General features: G+C 47.4%; 1 protein-coding gene across 1 annotated transcript in view; it reads right to left on the bottom strand.

The window, feature by feature from the left end:
• Positions 1-5,449: 5,449 nt before the first annotated feature.
• Positions 5,450-20,719, bottom strand: part of IL6R (interleukin 6 receptor) — a 36,240-nt gene continuing 20,970 nt past the window's right edge. Inside the window, 7 exon segments of the mRNA XM_053368774.1 lie at positions 5,450-8,276; positions 9,660-9,756; positions 10,300-10,372; positions 12,605-12,648; positions 15,120-15,267; positions 16,084-16,244; positions 18,668-18,843. Of these exon segments, the coding sequence (XP_053224749.1) occupies positions 8,057-8,276; positions 9,660-9,756; positions 10,300-10,372; positions 12,605-12,648; positions 15,120-15,267; positions 16,084-16,244; positions 18,668-18,843 (919 nt within the window). The 3' untranslated portion in view covers positions 5,450-8,056.

Raw genomic sequence — 20,719 nt, 5'->3', positions numbered from 1 at the left:
CTCTGGTTTCCTCTCCTGCAGAGATTGTTTTTTTCCACGTATTTCATTCTCCACTGCTGCTTTTCCATTCCGCTTTTGGTGGCGGGTTCCGCGGTTTGACATTTCCGCTCCCTCGCTTGCAGAAGAGTGGGCCAGCGTCGAAATCAGTAGGAAGAATTTACGCACCTGCGATGGCGCTTCGGGTAGTTCCACCTATTAATAGATGGCCGGCCATGTAGCTTCGCAGAGAGGCAGAAAAAAAGTCCCTGCTTATCTCGCTCAACTCGAAAAATGAGTCAGTCAGGTTGAAACAAGGGCTCTGGGGCTTTCCCTGCCTCAGAGGGTGATTCTGTCACAGGAAAACCTCAGCCAGGTGGTACCAGATTTTAGCAAGGGATCCCCTATGTCTTTTTGCCAGGAAGTTGCACCTGGATGAAAACCCATGGAGAATATGAGATTTTAGAGGTGCAAACCTGCCTTGGGTGTTGTCTGTCAAACTGTTCTTTCTTTCTTTCTTTCTTTCTTTCTTTCTTTCTTTCTTTCTTTCTTTCTTTCTTTCTTTCTTTCTTTCTTTCTTTCTAAAAATACATCGTAAAAGTATGCACCCACACCCCTTGATTGTATGAAAAACAACCTCAAAGGAAGGGGGCACAGCCAAAGCACAGTGAAAATAACCTTGCGAATTTACAAATTATGATATGTGTTAATGCAAACTGAAGTTAATTTTTGTAGCTGTGGTATAAGGGATTTTATCAAGAATGGATTGTATTTGGTTTCAGCAACGGTCTGGAGGCAGAATTAAAGGGAATCGGACCTTGAAGTACAGCACGTGGGAAGCCACACAAAATTTATACAGTGGTACCTTGGGACGCAGGTGGCGCTGTGGGTTAAACCACAGAGCCTAGGACTTGCCGATCAGAAGGTTGGCGGTTCGAATCCCCGCGACAGGGTGAGCTCCCGTTGCTCGGTCCCTGCTCCTGCCAACCTAGCAGTTTGAAAGCACGGGAAAGTGCCAGTAGATAAATAGGTACCACTTCGGCGGGAAGGTAAACGGTGTTTCCGTGCGCTGCTCTGGTTCGCCAGAAGCGGCTTAGTCATGCTGGCCACATGACCCAGAAGCTGTACGCCGGCTCCCTTGGCCAATAAAGCGAGATGAGCACCGCAACCCCAGAGTCGGCCACGACTGGACCTAATGGTCAGGGGTCCCTTTACCTTTACCTTGTTTTACAACCATAATCCATTCTGGAGGTCCATTTGTACACCAAACAGGTTGCTTTCTGGTCATTGACCGTATTAAAGATATTTGAAATTACTGCACCAAACAGGTTATAACCCAAGACGTGCTTTCGCCAATGGGGCCTCCCCAAAAAAAAATTTGTCCGTAATCCAAAAAAAAGGGGGTTTCTAATCCAAAGGCACCACTGTAATTGGCTATGTAATTGATTTGTATTTGAATTGGTACAGCTATTTGGTATTAAGATAATATGGCACATATTGGATTTTTGTTATTGAAAATTAATAAAAAATATTTAACAAAAAAGAAAATAATCTTATGTACCAAAATAATCTTATGTACCAGCTCATGGGGTGGAGGCACTCTCTGGCCCCCGCAAAGCTTTTAAGCTGGGGACTGAGGCACTTCCATATCTGGCGGCGACATCAAGTGACATCGGGTGCAAGCCAGTGCTCATGCTTATGGATCATAATAATACAAGAAGAGGTTGCAGGATCAGGCCAACGGTTTATTCAAGTCCAGCATCCTGTTCTCACAGGGGGAAAACAAACCTCAAAGCGGTTTACAAAAATAATAGAACAATTATCAATGCAAGCAGCTCTTAAGAACATTAAAAAAAAATTAAACCAACTACACACTTGAAACAGATGAAAACACAGGTCTAAACAAAAATGCAAAGGTGTTTGCTTTGTTTTTTTAATTCAATTTTTATTGGTTTTCTATTACAAAATCAGTCATAAAACATTTGCAAAACTTTTAAGCATTAGACAAAATACATATTCTTTTTTTATATAAAAAACTGGGTCTTCGGTGGGTATGATACAAGTAAACTGTTTTAGCAATACATAATGATGCAATCTTACATTGGACTAGGTAGATAGGTTTTGATTTGCACTTTCACTAATAACTTAAAACAGGTTTGTGCGCTTTTGTGTCGTGTCCAAAGCACTTACTTTTTCAAAATAAGGCAAAAATACAGAAAAAGAGGAGGAATAAAAGCAAACAATAAAAAAGGGGTTTCCTGCCTACCAATCTGCATTGTAAATTGTATAAACGCCTCTCTTCCATGTGCTGAGTGATTTTTAAAGCTCAGTTCCTAACCCTGTTTATCAATGCCATACATTAAAAGCACATTTAAAGCACATGACTTCTGAAAAATATATATTAAAGCTCCTTGTGGTGCTATAGTTCCCAGCACCCTTCGGAAACTACAGTTTGGGGGGTTATTGCGGGGGAAGCAACTATGGCTGTTCAGAGTGGTATAAGAGTGCTTCAAATGCATGCCCTCCAACATTTTTCCGATGAAAATAGGGACGCCCCGTTCCATAATGATAATTTTACTGTTTACTGGGTCGCCCCAGCCACTCTGCGCAGGCTTCCTACATACAGTGGTACCTTGATTTTCGAACGTCTCTGTTGACGAACGTTTCGGAACTCGAACACCAAAAACCTGGAAGTAAATGCTTCCGTTTTCGAACGCGCCTCAGAAGTCGCACGTCTTCCGCTGAGTTTAATTTTATGTATTGAATTTGCAGACCGCCCTTTGCCCCTCGGTTTCCAAACGTTTCGGAAGTTGAACCGTCTTCTGGAATGGATTACATTCGAAAACCAAGGCACCACTGTACAGTCATACCTCTTGTTAAGTTTGCTTCAGGTTAAATCTTTTCAGGTTGCGTCCCACAGTGACCCGGAACTAATGGAACAGGCTACTTCCGGGTTTCGCCACTCAAGCATGCGCAGACGCTCAAAATGATGTCACGCACATGCGCAGAAGCGGCGAATCACGACCCGCGCATGCGCAGACGCGGGTTGCGTTCTGCTCAGGTTGCGAACAGGGCTCCGGAACGGATCCCATTTGCAACCAGTGGTACCACTGTCTATAAAGGTAAAGGGACCCCTGACCATTAGGTCAGTCGTGGCCGACTCTGGGGTTGCTGCGCTCATCTCACTCTATAGGCCAAGGGAGCCGGCGTACAGCTTCTGGGTCATGTGGCCAGCATGACTAAGCCGCTTCTTGCGAACCAGAGCAGCACACGGAAACGCCGTTTACTTTCCCGCCAGAGCGGTACCTATTTATCTACTTGCACTTTGACGCGCTTTCAAATTGCTAGGTTGGCAGGAGCAGGGACCGAGCAATGGGAGCTCACCCCATTGCAGGGATTCGAACCGCTGACCTTCTGATCAGCAAGTCCTAAGCTCTGTGGTTTAACCCACAGCGCCACCCGCGTCCCTTACCACTGTCTATAAAAACATAATAAAACATTAAACATTTTTAAAAACTTCCCTATACAGGATTGCCTTTAGATGGCTCGGGGGTCAGATAACGCCCTATCCTCCAACATTTCTCCAAAGGAAATAGGGATGTCCTAAGGAAAAGCAGGACATTCTGGGATCAAGTCAGAAACTGGGATGGCGTCTCCAAATCAGGGACAACCCTGGAAAATAGGGACACTTGGAGGGTCTGCAAATTCATGGGGCAGGTGTAACATGAGACGAGGCAGTTGGCCCCGAGAACAGAAAAGGGGGCATTCAAACGCCCCATGGGATTTCACTTCCTCTGTCCCTTAGCGGGGCACGAACTTCCTCTGGAGCTGTTTATCGGTGAGGAGGGACCGAAAAGGAGAACTGGAAGATGGAGGGAAGCAGCTGCCTGGACCGGGGGTTTCACCACCAGCCCTCCTTCTCCTGCGCTGCGAACCTGCCGCAGGCCCCCCTCTTCCCTCAAGATTGCTCAACTTTTTTCTTCCTCTCTTTCTTTCTCACGGGCCAGCACAGCCAGGCTACCCCAGGAAGAGAGAGACAAAAGGAAAGCTGGGCCCCAAACAACGCACACATTTGAAAAGGCCATATTTTACCAGGGGATGCAATTATTAGTCCGCTAGTAGTTCGAAAGCATGTCAAAATGCAAGTAGATAAATAGGTACCACTCCGGCGGGAAGGTAAACAGCATTTCTGTGTGCTGCTCTGGTTTGCCAGAAGTGGCTTAGTCATGCTGGCCACATGACCCGGAAGCTGTACCCCGGCACCCTCGGCCAATAAAGCAAGATGAGCGCCACAACCCCAGAGTTGTTCGCGACTGGACCTAATGGTCAGGGGTCCCTTTACCTTTACCTATATAATTTTGGAACGTGGCTTCTTTATGAGACACCACCCAAGATATCATAACCGCATTTGGCACAACGGTTCCCGAAACCAAGGAGCAATCCCCCATGTTTGGGTAGAATTCTGGACACCAGTTTGATGGCCGACTGAGCCATTCGAATGGACCCTGGTTTTAGCCACCGACTTCAAAATGGCCCTGATTTTCACCGCCGGTTTCAAAACTGCAGAGAGTTTTTGGTTTCTTAGACTACCCGGAAACGCTCCTAGACTGCAAGCGTTATCGTCACCAAACACCCCTTTCCCTTCTGCACTGCGGCCTCGCTCTCTTCCTGCGGTGGCAGGATGAATTGGCAGAGTCCTGATTTAGAAGGGTGACCGTACCACTTCTGTGCAGGGAGCGGGGCATCAAGAAATCAACATGCAACGGCAAGGGTGCAGCTCAAATATTCCTGGAGTGTCTCAAAAAGCCACTCGTTCTGAAAATCAATAAGCTAAGCCGTAAAAAAATGTCTTTCCTTTCATTTTCCCCTGGGAGGCCTGTTAATTTTATTCATGGAATCCATTTAACACATTTATAAATGTCTTCGCGGCCTAAGGGGCTACCAAAGCAGCAGACGGGAATAAAATTAACCTTCAAAATGGAGACTTTTGCAGCCCTTTAAAAGTATAAACAGTTTTATGGTGGCACAAGCTTTTCTGGATTAAAACTTAACATCAGCAGATGCCCTATTGGCAGATGATGCAAACGGCAGGAACATGCAAAAGCAATGTTGCAAGGTGGAGTGGGCTCGTGTTCAGTGTGTGCCGGCCATGCTCTTTTACAAATACTCCATTACGTTCCTTCACCTTGTTTCCCCCCCCTCCACCTGACTCTCTCAACAGTCAGCATGCCATGCCTACTGAATATACCAAGCCTTTGTATTTGGGGATTTCACCCCCTTGGGGTCAGTCCCCCCAAATAATTTTCAGATTTCTACAAACCCTGGGGCTCCTGCAAGCTTGCGAATGCTTTGCACTTCTGAGTGCCTATTTACAGACCCACACTTAAGAGAAGGAGCTTGCTATTTTCATATACTGGATACAGCTCCTCATGCACCAGAAGTAGAGAGAATTTGTAGACAAGTGTGGGGTCCAAAGGCCCAGGTGGTACAATACTCCAATGTGTCTACACAAATGTACACAAGCTACGCACAGCAGTGGTTAAGACAGGAACAAATTGGCAGCCGTGCCATCGTCCTACCTTTGCCCTGCTGATTTAACGCATGTAGTGCATTTATGTGGAAAGAAAACCTTGATTCAGACAGAGTCCAAAATGAGTAGCATCGAACTTGCTGAGGGCAGCAGTTTCCTAGGGCTGGCACTCACTGGCCTTTGAAGTTTTTTGCTAGGCACAGGGTTATGAGAAATCTGTTTACCTTGGTGGCATTGGACCAGACACTTTGCTGAGCTGGTACCTGAACGTCACGCCGATTGCTTAAAGAGCAGTGATTTCCGGGCTGTTTGCCCAGGGAAGGTTCGGGTTCGGAAAACAAGCAAGGCATTGTTTGCAGGGAGCAGGCAGAAAAAGAAAGGGAGGGATTGCTCCTTATTGCAAAACATAATTTCAGGGTGGGGTGGGAGAGTTAAGCAGCCACAATGCCATCTGCCCAGGGTACACCAAAAAGAGAAACGAAAGAAGAAGTTATGCCAGGCATACTCAAAACAACCTCTTAAGCTCCATTAGGCCCTCTTCTGAATTGGCAGCTTTAATTTAAGCAAAAAACCCAAAGTTGCTAGTCCCTTTTGTTTGCGGAAATATATAAGGAAAATGTGTCCAGGCAGCATATACTCACGGAGGAGAAATGCAATAAATTTAAACTTGTGGGGCTACCTGGATATCTTTTCTTTTTTCCCTGGGCGGGAAGGGGGTAAGATTGCTGTTTTGCAAACCATTCCCTCTCTCCTCAGGCCGAAAAATCTGCCTGGGGGGCGGGATGTTGGGGAAACGAACATGAACGAATCTCAACGGCTCTTTCGCAGAGGCTTCCTTGGCCAGAATCACCTCCGGCGTTTTGCCTCCCCATAACCTCCAGATTCATCACCGTCTCCTACGTGGGCGACATCTGAGACACAGTGACACCTTTCACCCAAGCAAGCAGAGAAAGCAGCTAATAGCCAAAAAAATAGTCTGACGCTGTGAACTTTAGAAGAAAAAAGTAAATATCAGTTCTGTTGTTCTGCGGCAGGAAAAAAAAAAGACAGAGTAATGGTGGGTTTCGTAACATCCCAGAGCAGCAAAGTTCCCCGTTGGAGGCAACGAGTTGGAGACTTGTTTACATTGCAGAAAGAGTCCTCCCTTTCCTCTTTTGATGCACAGCAAGGACTGTGGGTAACAAAGCCCCTCGCTTTCGAAAGGCCAAATCTCTGTTGCCCCCAGCCAGATTGGGGCCATGTTTATTCCTGCGCAAGAACAGCGGCACAGCCTTGTGCGTCGCACCCACGACTCGGGGACCGCACACATGCTTTCTGTGATGGAGGAAGTTTGCTGTTGTGCCCAGGTCCTTTTGCGGGCTTCCCATTGGCACAGTTGGCTGACCTTTGACAGAACAGGATGCTGGACTCGGCCTTGGGGGAGCTCCTGTTGTTCAGTCCGAAGCCTTTCCCAAGGTAGGGCGGTAAGGAGGACAATTCTGGGACCGACAGTCCGGCTCAGCTAAAAGGCAGTTTTGCACCCGCTCGTTCCAATACAGGACTCTGACTGCACCAGCCCAGCCATAAGGTAGGGTTAGCTGGCTGCCTTGGGGGTGAGTTTCCTGGGGGGCAGGAAGCAGCACCAAATCCCCAGAGGACTACCTGTCTTCTGCCCCCTTCAACCGGGAAAGAGTTGCCAGACAGATCAGTTCCTTTGCGTGAAATCAGGGAAGACACGAAACGGTACCTTGTCCCGTGGCTCAGCTTTGTGTACAAAAGCCCCCTGGCCCAGTCCTTTGCTTCCCTAGGCTGGGAGAGACTCCGTGTCTGAAACCCTGGAGAGCTGCTGCCAGTCAGTGTAGACAATACTGAACTAGGTGGAGCCACAGTCTGGCTCGCCAGAAGGCACCGTTCCTTTGAACCAGGTCGCAAAATGTCCTGGGCCAGCCCTGGAATCTGGCCCGGATGCCCTTCCTTGGCATGTAGAAAAGGGCCAACGATTGCTCAAAGTGGTACCCAAAACCACTTCCTGCATCATCTGCCGCTTCGGAGGTGACAGCTCCTCCGACGGCAGACAGTTACCTCCCTGACTTCATGAATCCAGAAGGAAAGATGCATCTTGGAAAGAACTTCCAAAATGTACGGACTATTTGTTGTTGCTGCCTCCAACAGTTTTCTCCAGCAGCCACGCTGGGCTGGAAGAAACCTTGCGGCCGTGCGCATCCCCATCACAGAACCCGGGCAGGGACTTGGCAAATCTGCAACCACCATCTTCGGTTTCAAGGACACTTGAGCTCTTCCTGATGAGTGACGAACAAAATCCTGAACGTGGAGCATCTTCTGAGCAGCCTGACTCCGGGCGGAAGAGCAGACACCTTTCCTAGATCTCAGTAGCGTGGGCCTTGACGTCAGCGCTACTTGATGCTGGTACGACCCAAGGGACTCTCAACGATGTCCCAGGCGCCTTGGCTGTGTTCCTGACGCTCCACATCCTTCAGGGTACGTACGGTGCCCACATGCGGGGACGCTGCGGCACCCAATAACCTCCCTAAATCCGATGTCTGTCGGCTACTATGGCATCAGGAAATAGTCCGCGTTTGAAACATCGTAGGGGCTGTTCTCCGGGATGCTTGGGGTGTCGACAGAGCTCTCGCTGAAGGGGGAGGCCGGAGGAGAAAGGAGAGGAGAGGAACTCAGAGGAGGCTCAGGAGCCATGAGGGTCAGGGAGTGTGGTGGGGCGGTGCTGGATTTCTCTTCTCCACAAGGCGACACCCCCCATTTTTTCTTGTACCTGAAACAACAAAAAATGGCAGGTTTTGAGATCACGTTTCTACCATCACATCCACGGGAAGCAGTGAGGACCGCCCACTTGGATGGCTTTAAATGCATTTATGCACCCTTAAGAAGGGACGCGGGTGGCGCTGTGGGTTAAACCACAGAGCCTAGGACTTGCCGATCAGAAGGTCGGCGGTTCGAATCCCGCAATGGGGTGAGCTCCCGTTGCTCGGTCCCTGCTCCTGCCAACCTAGCAGTTCGAAAGCACGTCAAAGTGCAAGTAGATAAATAGGTACCGCTCCGGCGGGAAGGTAAATGGCGTTTCTGTGCGCTGCTCTGGTTCGCCACATGCTGGCCACATGACCCGGAAGCTGTACGCCGGCTTTCTTGGCCAATAAAGCGAGATGAGCGCCGCAACCCCAGAGTCGGCCATGACTGGATCTAATGGTCAGGGGTCCTTTACACCCTTAAGATATCAATGACTTCCCTTCTTCTCTTTCCATGGTTCATTTTTGTGTATCATAAATCCCGGCATCTTTTACATAAACTAAAGCATTCAGTATTCCATTGATTATGGCATCCATCAAACCTCATTTACACTGTTGAATTTATCTTAATGCTGCCAACGTTTTCAAGTCTACACAATTCCCCGCCCCATATATTCAATAAACGTTTTCCAATCTTCTTTAAACCTATGTTCTTCTTGCTCTCTTATTCTATATGTTAAGTCCACAAGCAGCGCATATTCCATCAGTTTAAGTTGCCTCGCTCGTTTTCCATTTTGGGGCTAACAAAACACGGGCTGCAGTAGTGGCAGACATAAACAACCGTTTTTGACACCTGGGAATTTCAGTCTGAATTATCCCCAACAGAAAGGACATTGGTGGGGGGTTTTTTTGGGGGGGAGTAGTAGTAGTAGTAGTAATAATAATAATAATAATAATAATAATAATAATAATAATAATTTATTTATACCCCGCCCTCCCCGGCCAAGACCGGGCTCACATAGGCTACGAGATTAACCCCACTCAGTAGACCAGAATGTGGTCTAACCCCCCCCTTTAAATCCATATCAATGAAAAGGAAAGTACTCACTCTGAAACTCACCTACAGGTGGTACCTAACACCAAGGAAATTAGCGCTAATACACCCAGGAACCTCACCAAAATGCTGGAGAGGGTGCACCTCCATAGGCACATACCTCCACATGTGGTGGGAATGCCCCAAAATCCAACTATTCTGGACAACAGCCATACGAGAAATATGTAAAATAACTAAGCAGGTATTAGAAATCACCCCAGAACTGGCCCTACTAAACATCTTCCAAGGTTTCGTGGATTCACCGCTCCCAGTAATCAACCCCCCCCCCAACTCCCGAAAATTAGGTGGTCTTCCTCACCGGAGAATGACTCCAACGACCAAGATGCCAACAATCCCGGTCACGCTTACAGCCATGATGAGGAACAAGTACAGAGGCGTAGAGGCAGCATTTTCCACTAGAAGGGACAGACAATCAGGGAACACAGTTAGGTCAGGCCACCCTCTTCATTTCCCACAATGCCTCCAGCTTTGCGCCTCTCTGGGCAAAGGCAGGGACCCTCAAGTCCAGGGTCCAAATGCGGCTCTCCCATCTGGCCCTTGGCCAGGTTGCCTAGCAGGGAATTCGGCCCTCAGTCCAAAAGAGCCTGCTGTGGGGCATTATGGGAAATCAAAATGGAATCGAATTTGCATCTGTGCCCCATCTTTTTCTCTAAGGAGTTCAAGGTGGCATCCATGACTCTCCCCCTCTTCCTTTAATCATCACAACAACCCTGTGAGTTAGGCTAAGCTGAGAGACAGTGTCTGGCCCAAGGTGACCCACAAATAGGGAGCACGGCTATCGCCTGCCATCACCACTAGGGAAGCCTACCTGCCAAAGATCCTTGCTCCCACCACCCCCAGCCTTTCGCCCGGGCGATGTCCCCGTATTTTTTGCAGCCCTTGGCATGTACAAAAAGCCACCTTTGTACAACTGAGGCCACGAAAGGTGGCGCACTTACCTGTTGGCTTAATCATGACGACAGGGAGCTCAGAAGTGCACTTGGGCTTAACGGTGCTGGCAAAAGGATCAACCTGCAAGAGAAAGCAAAAAAGAAAAGGGATGTGAAATATACTTGGATTTCATGCTCTTTATTCAGCTCATAGTGGTGAGGAAGAATGGAAGTTCCCCCAGAATGTCTGCTTTATATACATTATTTACACAATGGGTCCCACGTGATTGGCTAATTCCGGGATTCACCTGTAGGCCAATCAGGTTGTGGATTTACTTCCACCTGGAGCTGGATTGGGTGGCTCCTGTGGACCAATCAGACTGCTGCATTCTGAACCCTATTGTTCTAGGACCAACCAGACTGCTGTTTTCTGAATCCTATTTTTCTAGGACCAGGACCAATCAGACTGCTGCCTTTTGGATCCTATTGTTCTAGGACCAATCAGACTGCTGCATTCTGAATCCTATTGTTCTAGGACCAGGACCAATCAGACTGCTGCCTTTTGGATCCTATTGTTCTAGGACCAATCAGACTGCTGCATTCTGGATCCTATTGTTCTAGGACCAATCAGACTGCTGCATTCTGGACCCTATTGTTCTAGGACCAATCAGACTGCTGCCTTTTGGATCCTATTGTTCTAGGACCAATCAGACTGCTGCATTCTGGACCCTATTGTTCTAGGACCAACCAGACTGCTGCCTTTTGGATCCTATTCAACTCAGTACATAACAGGCTGAGTGCAGCCAACTCTGAATAGCTGCACCTCTCCATTTAGACAAGGCACCCTCAGTGGTCAAAAAGAGGAAGAAGGGTTTATTAGGGGCCAGCGTCTCAGAAACAGGGGCTGTGCCTGCTGAGAGGAGCAGCCGGAGCCTATGCCTTTTGCTAGCGGAGCTGTTTGAATGCTTGTGGCTGGCTTGGATGGGTTTTAGACCTTTTAAAAAATCATATTATTTTAGCTGGTGTGGAGGCTACAGATTTCCTGAGTCATGTAATAAACAAAAAGCTGCCCTTATTCCCTTATGGGGGACACAAGAGCCCTTATAGAGTCCTTTGTAGGTTCTCCATCGGTCGGAGAAAAGAACAGAGGCCAACCAGAGAATACTGAGAAGCAAAGCAGCTAGTAAGCCTGATCTTTATTGATCTGTTGCAACAGGGTGTTCCCATCGCATGCAGGAAAGGAGGAGGACCCAGAACAAAGGCGTGCCTGCCCTTATAAAGACATTTTAAATTGCACCCCCAGAAACATCATACATACATCACAGAAGGGGCGGTCTACAACAGAAATCTGAGTGTGTTGTTTATCTCCTGTCTGGCAGACCTGTTAATGGTCACTTGATTGTATACCCTGGGGAGCCTGGCCAGATTTTTGTTTATTACGGTCAGAAGGGTGTCTTCATGAAGAGGATTGGGTTCTGGCTGCATTATTATTATTATTATTATTATTATTATTATTATTATTATTATTATTATTCACCACCTTCCAAAGCTCCGTCTCAAGGAGATTTGCACATAAGAAAATAAGAAAGAGTTAAAAACACGAAAACAACCAAGATATTTAAAACAGCACCAAAAATCTAACAAGCGGACACTTGTGGCCAAGACCCATTCATCCAACTGGGAAAGCCTGTTGAAAGCCAGTGGGGTGTTAGTGGAAGCAGGGTCAGACTAGGACCTGGGAGAGGCCAGGGTTCAAGTCCTGCCCCTTGCGCCACGAAGCTCACTGGGAGACCTTGGGTCAGTAGGCCCCCTTGAGCTGCTCCTTTGAGGAAAAGGTGGGGTATAGAATAAATAAAATAAATTGTATTCCTAGGAGGGGAATAGTGTGGGGGCTTCCTAACAACTCTCTGCACCCCTAATGAACTACAGCTCCCAGAATTCTTTGGGTGGAAGCCATAACTGCTTCAACTGGTGTGGTACTGCTACAGGGCCTAACTTTGGAAAACTGAGAAACCAAAATGAACAGATTATCCATTCTCCCCCCAACCCTGACCCCACTGACTGAGGTTGGCGAGAGCTCCTGGTCCACCCACATCTGGAGGGCCACACCTGAACTTTAGTGACAGGTGGGTAGATTTGGGTTGAATTGTAGGGAAAACACATTGATGGTAAGTGATCTATAAGTCCCCTCCCTCCAATGTTAGGATTTTACGAGCCGCCCCCAACAGACATTGGAAGCGCAGGAACTCTTCGCTTGTTTTTGAAACTACATCGGAGACTGGAGCGGGGTATATATGGACCGCTTGCAGGGAGGGCGTCCCAGCGCTCTGGAGCCACAACCCAAAAGGCCCTGCTTCTCGTGGGAATTGCTTACCTCTGAGGGGACCAGCGTGGTTTCTGGGTCGCGGTCCTTGGTTTCTGAAATGTGAAGGAGAAAAAGAAGGGATTGAATAAAAAATATATCTGGGGGCGAGGCACGGAGAGAGAGAGAGAGAGAGAGAGAGAGAGAGAGAGAGAGAGAGAGGTGCTTTGTTGGGCTGCTGGGACAAAAATCTATCTTGAAGCTAGACCCACAAGTCCATCTCTTAAGAGCCTAGGCATCAGTGACTCAGGCTCGTGTATGTGTTTTGCTCACCCCATATATATATATATATATATATATATATATATATATATATATATACACACCATATTTTTTGCTCTATAAGACTCACTTTCTCCCTCCTAAAAAGTAAGGGGAAATGTGTGTGCGTCTTATGGAGCGAATGCAGGCTGTGCAGCTATCCCAGAAGCCAGAACAGCAAGAGGGATTGCTGCGTTCACTGTGCAGCGATCCCTCTTGCTGTTCTGGCTTCTGAGATTCAGAATATTTTTTTTTCTTGTTTTCCTCCTCCAAAAACTAGGTGCATCTTGTGGTCTGGTGCGTCTTATAGAGCGAAAAATACGGTATTTTACAAGAGTACCACTTTGCAGGTCCAAAATACATTTCCCTCAACTCCTCAGGAACTACAGCCAGCTTCCACACAACTGATATTAGGGGTTGGGTGGTTTTCATGCCAAAAAGCAAAGCTGGGGAGCCTGTGCGCTGCCCCCTAGATATCCCTGGACTCCAACTCCCACCAGAACAGCCTCCCAGAACAGCCAATGCTTCAGGGATGATGGGAGCCGGAGTCCCAGCAATATCTGGAGGGCCGCAGGTTCCCCAGCCCTGTCCTCGATGCATGTCCCAACCAATCAGGGATCACATGTTAAATGCACTTACAGAGGCGTAAAGCAGGGAAAGGGAGCCCGTGACCCTCCAAACAGACTCCAACTTCCATTAGACCATTGTTTCTTCTAGCTTAGTATTGTTTACACTGACCCGCAGTGGCTCTTTGGAGCTTTGGCATGCAAAGCTGATGTTCTGCGGCTGAGTTAGAGGACTGTTAGGAGGCCTACAGGCTACAGCCGAGCCAGCCCTGACCTAGCTAACCCCTCGTTCTGCTCCTTGGCAGGTTGCAAAATGGCGACCCTTGTGGCATGCAACATCACAGAAAGCAGTCAAGTACAACATTTCCTGTTTGCCCAGAGTGGACACACAGGGCAATGTTACTCCAGCCAGGAGGACTTCCTGTGACACCTGTTTGAAGCATCCTCCCCCTGCGTGTGACCAGGTAGATGGGCATGACCCTGGGAGACCCTGTAAAGGCCTAGTCACGCAGCCACCTTCCCTTCTCCTTTTGCCTTTTCGCCTCGTTCCATCTTGATGTTTTTGTTGTCTGCTAGCTCTTAGCCAGCAGTACATGGGCTCAGTCCCATACGGTTGATGGCATTTTACCATTGTACTGTGGAGAGTGTATTAACTTCTGGTCTGTGTGTGTGGTTTGGGAGCTGCACGGTCAGGAGAAAAACAACGCTGTCCAGGGTTGTAAAGACTGCGGAGAGAATAATTGGGTGCACTCTCCCCACTTTAGATCAAAACTATGCTGTCAGGTGCCATAAGAAAGCTGCAGGATAGTATGCACCCTGGAAATATCTCTTTCAGCTTCTGCCTTCTGGAAGAAGGTACAGGGTTATAAAGACCAGGACTAGCCGCCTGAGAAACAGTTTCTACCCAAATGCAATTCTGGTTCTAAACGCAGTATAAGGAGTCTCTATAGTATATTGTATTTTAAAATGGGGTTTCAGAGTTTTTAGGAGTTTTTGAATGTCTTATGTAGATTTTTCAATTTCATTGTTCTGTATGGGACAATGACAATAAAGATATCGTATCATATCGGGATGAATCCACACTCTCTTCTGCAAGTACAAGCTAAAGCAGGATCATACTGTGAACTGAATGTAAGTAAACTTCCTGTTTTTCTTAACAGAAGACTGTTGCACCTTTATTCTTTTAAGAGAGAACAAAGGGGATTTACCAGGAACAAATCCAATCTGGACCAGCCAGACTGGATTGCTTAGCTAAAGAGATTCAAACGAATCTACCAACTAGCTTCCTGCAATATACAGGGGAATATACTCTGCTACCAGCTCACTAGCGTGAGTGAGGAAGAACAATACTCAATCAATACAGTGGTATCTCTGGTTGCGAATGGGATCTGTTCCGGAGGCCCGTTCGTAACCTGAAAAGAATGCAACCTGCGTCTGTGCATGTGCGGGTGGCGATTTGCCGCTTCTGCACATGCATGTGACGTCGTTTTGCGCGTCTGCGCATGTGCGAGCGGTGAATCCCAGAAGTAATCCTTTCTGGTACTTCTGGGTCGCTGCGGGACACAACCTGAAAACGCGCAACCTGAAGCAAACGTAACATGAGGTATGACTGTATATCCTCTCCTACTATCCACAACATTCCCACAAACCTGCCATATAAGAAAGGGCACAGGAGGGGCAACGGAAAGGGCACTGCCAACCTGTCCAGGGCACTCCAAAGCTCTCCCGGCTCCATTCGCTCCAGATTCCTTGGTTGAATTCTTCCCGGGCCCGCACCTGGACGACATGGCGGACACCTGGCATCACGTCAGAGATGGTGTAGGTAGTATATTCATCCTGAAGGTGAATCTGTAGCCAAGAGAAAGGGAAAGGGGCACAGCTCAGTGGCCTGGCATGCAAAAAGTGCCAGGTTTAATCTGCGGCAGCACCGCCAGGTGAGTCTGGGAGAGACGTCTTTCCTAAAACCCTGGAGAGCTGCTGCCAGTCCGTGTAGGCAATGCTGAGCTAGGCGGACCCAGAGTCTGCGAAAGCCAGATCTTCAATATGGTACCATGAGGACTGGAAACTTGATATGTAGGGGAAGGACCAGAGCTCAGTTGTACAGCAGGTGTGCTGCATGCAACAGGCTCTCGAGGGAGAGCTGCGGATGGTTCTTCAAACCCCGGGGGTTTGCCACTGCAAATCAGCATAGCCTAGTGGAGAACCTGTGGCCTTCCAGATGCCACAACTCCCATCATCTCTAACCAGTGGCCTGGTTGGCTGGGGCTGATGGGAGTTGTAGTCTGACAACATCTGAAGGACCACAGGCTCCCCAGCGTCGCTCCATTAAAGTGTATTAAATATGTGGTCCCTGATTGGTTGGGATATGTGTCCAGGACAGGGATGGGGAGCCCGCGACCCTCCAGATGTCGCTGGACTACAAATCCAATCATCTTGATCATTGGCCATGCTGGCTGGGGATGATGGGAACTGTAGTCCCAACAACGCCCAGCGGACCAGAGGTTTCCCCGCCTCTGGTCTAACGAAAGATTCAGCCAAGAGGCACACAGGAAGTAAGGTGGAGACGCCAATTATTTCTGCGTCCTGAAATCGAGGACTGCAACTTGTACAGGATCAGAGAATGCCTGCCCTCTCCTAATCCCAAAATCAAAAGTAAGGGCAGACCTTGTTGTACGCTGTTGAGGCTTCCACCCGGTAGCGGATCTCGAACTGCAGGCGGAAGAAGGAGGAACCCCAAGAGGGGGGTTTGCGCCAGGTCACAAACAGTTTGCGGGGGTGCAGCTCCACGTTCCTCACCTCCACGTCGACTGGTGGGTCTGGCTTCACTGGGGGGGGGGGGGGGGAGAAAGATAAGCCAGAAAGGTTTAAAAAACCTGATACTACCCTTGCTGGTACCTTTCCCAGGAAAATCAGAGGCTCACTATGTCAGGTTCCTATTGGAAGACCGGACAAATGCTAGAACATTAGCAGTAGCAAAGTTTTTATCGGTGGTTGCAAGAACAAATAATCCCTATATTCTGAACAAAATGCTTGTTTAACCTGGAGGTAGACTGTATGAATTTTATATTGCTTTGTAATGATTTGTTGGGTCTCTGGACCCTAATAAAGATTGATGATGATAATCAGGTTTAAAAAAGGAGAAAGGAAAGTCTCTCTCTCTCTCTCTCACACACACACACACTCACTCTCTCGACTGTTTTCTGCAACATATCATCGATGCAATAATGGAGCATTTGTGCTGGATTCATGCTGGACCAGAGTATCAAAAGAGAACCAAACTCCCTTTCCCACAGACAACACATTCACAATTAGAAAAAAGAGACTTAGTTCATTCACATCTTGACTACTGCAGTATAGCTTTCTCTCTTTGATTCCCCCCCCCCATTTCTTCTGTGGTACATAACATAACTGGTGTATGTGCACAGACATGCATATATATTTTTAACTAAATGGCCAACGGTATGTTTTGATCAACAGCATATGGAGATGAGGTGGTAAAAACAAACTGGTCTGTGAAAATGCCCCATTCCTCCATGGCATTCTCCTCTAACTTTTATCTTTATATTCCAGTAAGTTATTTTGCTCTCATTGTTGAAAAACAAAAACCTTGCATACCTTATTTGATTGGATAATTTCAATGGTTTTCTTTTATCGTTGTACAAACAAGGACGATTTTATAACTTTTTTGTACGTAGCTGTTATATGCAGAGCAATCTTTCTTTAAGTACAGTGGTACCTCAGGTTAAGTACTTAATTCATTCCGGAGGTCCGTACTTAACCTGAAACTGTTCTTAACCTGAAGCACCACTTTAGCTAATGGGGCCTCCTTCCGCTACCGCGCCGCCGGAGCCTGATTTCTGTTCTCATCCTGAAGCAAAGTTCTTAACCTGAAGCACTATTTCTGGGTTAGCGGAGTCTGTAACCTGAAGCGTATGTAACCTGAGGTACCACTGTAGGGGTAAATTACTCTAAACAAAAATTTGATCTTGGATAGTTTTCCCTTCAAGTAAAGTGTCTTGTTGTTTAAATAAACTTAAATAAAGTCGTTTAAAATAAAAACAAAACAAAAAAACCTTACAAGCCGAAGGGATCTTTCAGCAAGCATTTTTAGCAGTGGTTTCTTCGAATTCTGAGGGCCACAGTCCCTCCTGGCAAGCTTCCAAGGGCCGCATGCCTGTGATGCACAGGGCCAGAAGCAAAATGGAAGGAGCGATATGTACATTTTACTTCTGTCCTGTAGGCTAGACTCTACACACACTCAGGCGCAAGACAGCCCCCTCCTGCACGACTTTGTCTCATCCTTTTTTAAAACCATCCGGGTTGGTGGCTATCGCTGTCTCCTGCAGCAGGGAGTTCCACAGTGTAACTATGCACTGTGTGAAGAAGGACTCTCTTTTACCTTTCCCGAATCTCCCGACCTTCAGCTTCATTAAAAAGGTAAAGGGACCCCTGACCATTAGGTCCAGTCGTGACCGACTCTGGGGTTGCGGCGCTCATCTCGCTTTACTGGCCGAGGGAGCCGGCGTACAGCTTCCGGGTCATGTGGCCAGCATGACTAAGCAAACCAGAGCAGTGCACGGAAACGCCGTTTACCTTCCCCCCGGAGTGGTACCTATTTATCTACTTGCACTTTGATGTGCTTTCGAACTGCTAGGTTGGCAGGAGCAGGGACCGAGCAACGGGAGCTCACCCATTGCGGGGATTCGAACCGCCCACCTTCTGATCGGCAAGCCCTAGGCTCTGTGGTTTAACCCACAGCGCCACCCGCGTCCCTCAGCTTCATTAGATGCTCACAAATTCAGATGTTATGAGAGAGTGAGAAAAACCTCTCTCTGTCGACCATCCCGGGAAGGAAGGTGATAAGAGTTCACGGTCGCTTCCTAGCCGTGTCAAACCATTCACAGCACATGAGGGGAATGACCAGGGGCTCGGGAAGGATTCCGAGGGCCAAATGGAAAGATCTGGGGGGGCGCAGACTGATGCTCCCCCAGTCCTGATTCTACACTTTATAGAATTATAGAATTGGTGGAGTTGGAAAGCACCCATTTTTGCCCCATATGGGGCTCTAAAGCACAGCCCTGAGATTAAGAGTCTCATGCGCCCAGGAATATTTGGGAGACTTTGCAAACATCAAAAATGTGCAGGGACGAAAGTCGGGCATGGGCAGATTCGCTCCAGCTCCAGCACAACATGCGCCCTGACACATGGTGTACTGGCCCCGATTCAGAGTAAAGGTGCTGCTACTCACACAGATTTTCGGTGCTGATGAAACTGTGGCTGCTCAGGGCTCCCGCCAGGTTGAAGATGCAGACGGACACCTTCAGGATGTGCACGTCGTCAGCGATTCCTTCGATGCGGCAAGAGAACTTCCGGGACTTGGTGTAATAGCGGCAGGGCTGCTCGACGCGGTTCACCCCGACGAAACTAGGGGACACGGGGGGAAAGTGTGATAGGAATTTTGAGGTCTTAGATATATGGCAATCTTCATAACCGCACATACATAGATCAGCACAGGAAGACCGACCTGAAGCCGTTTTGATTCCTAAACTGAGCAAATGTTTTCTATGCATGGTCAAACTAGAAAAGCCTCCCCATTGTCTTTTCCTTCACAAATCCTGTCTTAAGGGTATGTCTGTGTTTGAATAGGGTGTGAGCCTGTGACCTGGCCCAGGAACTAAGTATTTATCACTACAAAAGACTGGCCAGGCTCCCCAGGCAATCCAATCAAGTAACCTTCCAGACAGGAGATGAACAAGGACAGGAGAAAAACAACATTCAAATTTTTGTTTTAAGACCGCCTTTTCTGTGATGTAGGTGTGATTTATCTGAGGGGTGGTTTTAGGTTACACCCCTTCTGTGATGTATGTATGATGTTTCTGGGGGTGGTCTTGATCTACAAGGTGGCAATTTCAAAAGTCTTTATAAGGCCTTGCACAGCATTTTTCTGGGTTCCTCCTCCTGTCCTGTGGGTGAGGGGAGCACCCTGTTGCAACAGATCAATAAAGATCAAGCTTACTAGCTGCTTTGCTTCTCAATATTCTCTGGTTGGCCTCTGTTATTCTCTCCTACCAATAGGGAACCTACGTAAGGACTCTATATGGGCTCTTGGATACCCCATAAGGGAAAAGGGGCAATTTTTATTTACAACAAAAGCACATGGAATGCTCAGCCAGAGGAAGGGAAGACACTGGATCTCGCCGCGATTGAGCATAACTGGCATGGAAATGCCATGCCTCGCCAGCTACAGCGCATGACAGCGGCCAATGAGCAGACCCTGCCTTGAAATTAATGGGCGCAGCTGGCGGAAGGCCGGTTGATTTCAACGGATCTTCTCTGTGGGTAATCAAGGCTGGTATGCACTGTGCATTTAAAGCACATGTGCGTGTGTGTGTTTTCTATTCATCTTGCACTTAACAGCAGACCCACCTAATCTGCACTTCCCCAAACAATGTGCCAATTGAAACACAGCCATGCTTTTGAAATTTGCACGTCTCCATATTTTGCAACGGGAACAAAAAAACACATATACTGTACTTCAATAAGGCGTGGGTAAAAAAATGCACACACTGGCGAAATCGTCATGCATTGGTTCCTTTGTGCGCTCAAAAATAAAATAAAATGTGCCTATTAAGGAAAATTACATACTGTGTAATTTCACTATACAGTACTGTGCATATTAATCGCCTTCTAAGCTACCGTCTCAAGGCGATTCACACATCAGATAAATTAAAAATAGTTAAAAGCACAAAACAACTGATGCATTTCAAACGGATACATTTCAAACAAGACGGAAACCCTAATAAACGGGCCCTTGTGATTCAAGATCCATTGGTCTAGCAGGGAAAGCCTAACAGAACAAAAATGTTCTGACTCTCCTTCCCTGAGGATTCACAGCAATCAATAACTTAGTCAGTAGAGCATGAGACTTTTAATTTCAGGATTGTGGGTTCAAGCCCAGATGATCCTTGCGGTCTCTTCCAAATTGTTATAAGAATGCAAAGGTCTCAAATATAAATTAAATGTTCATAAATGTACAATGCAAACATATACATAAGTATATTAACCATGTGTCTGAAATAGTATAAGAGAGCAATCCTGGAGCCATTTTAACTCTCCCAATGACCTCATATGCAGTAAGGGTGGCAAATGGGGAAAGCCTTCCCACGGTCTTTTTGCTTGCAAATCCTGTCTTAAGGACGCATTTGTACAGTGGTGCCTCGCAAGACGAAATTAATTCGTTCCGCAAGTTTTTTCTTCTTGCGAGTTTTTCGTCTTGCGAAGCACCGTTTCCCATAGGAAT

Source organism: Podarcis raffonei, chromosome 16 (assembly GCF_027172205.1).
Source record: "Podarcis raffonei isolate rPodRaf1 chromosome 16, rPodRaf1.pri, whole genome shotgun sequence".
In the NCBI taxonomy this organism is placed as follows: Eukaryota; Metazoa; Chordata; class Lepidosauria; order Squamata; family Lacertidae; genus Podarcis; species Podarcis raffonei.
This window is presented reverse-complemented; position numbering and strand designations above follow the sequence as displayed.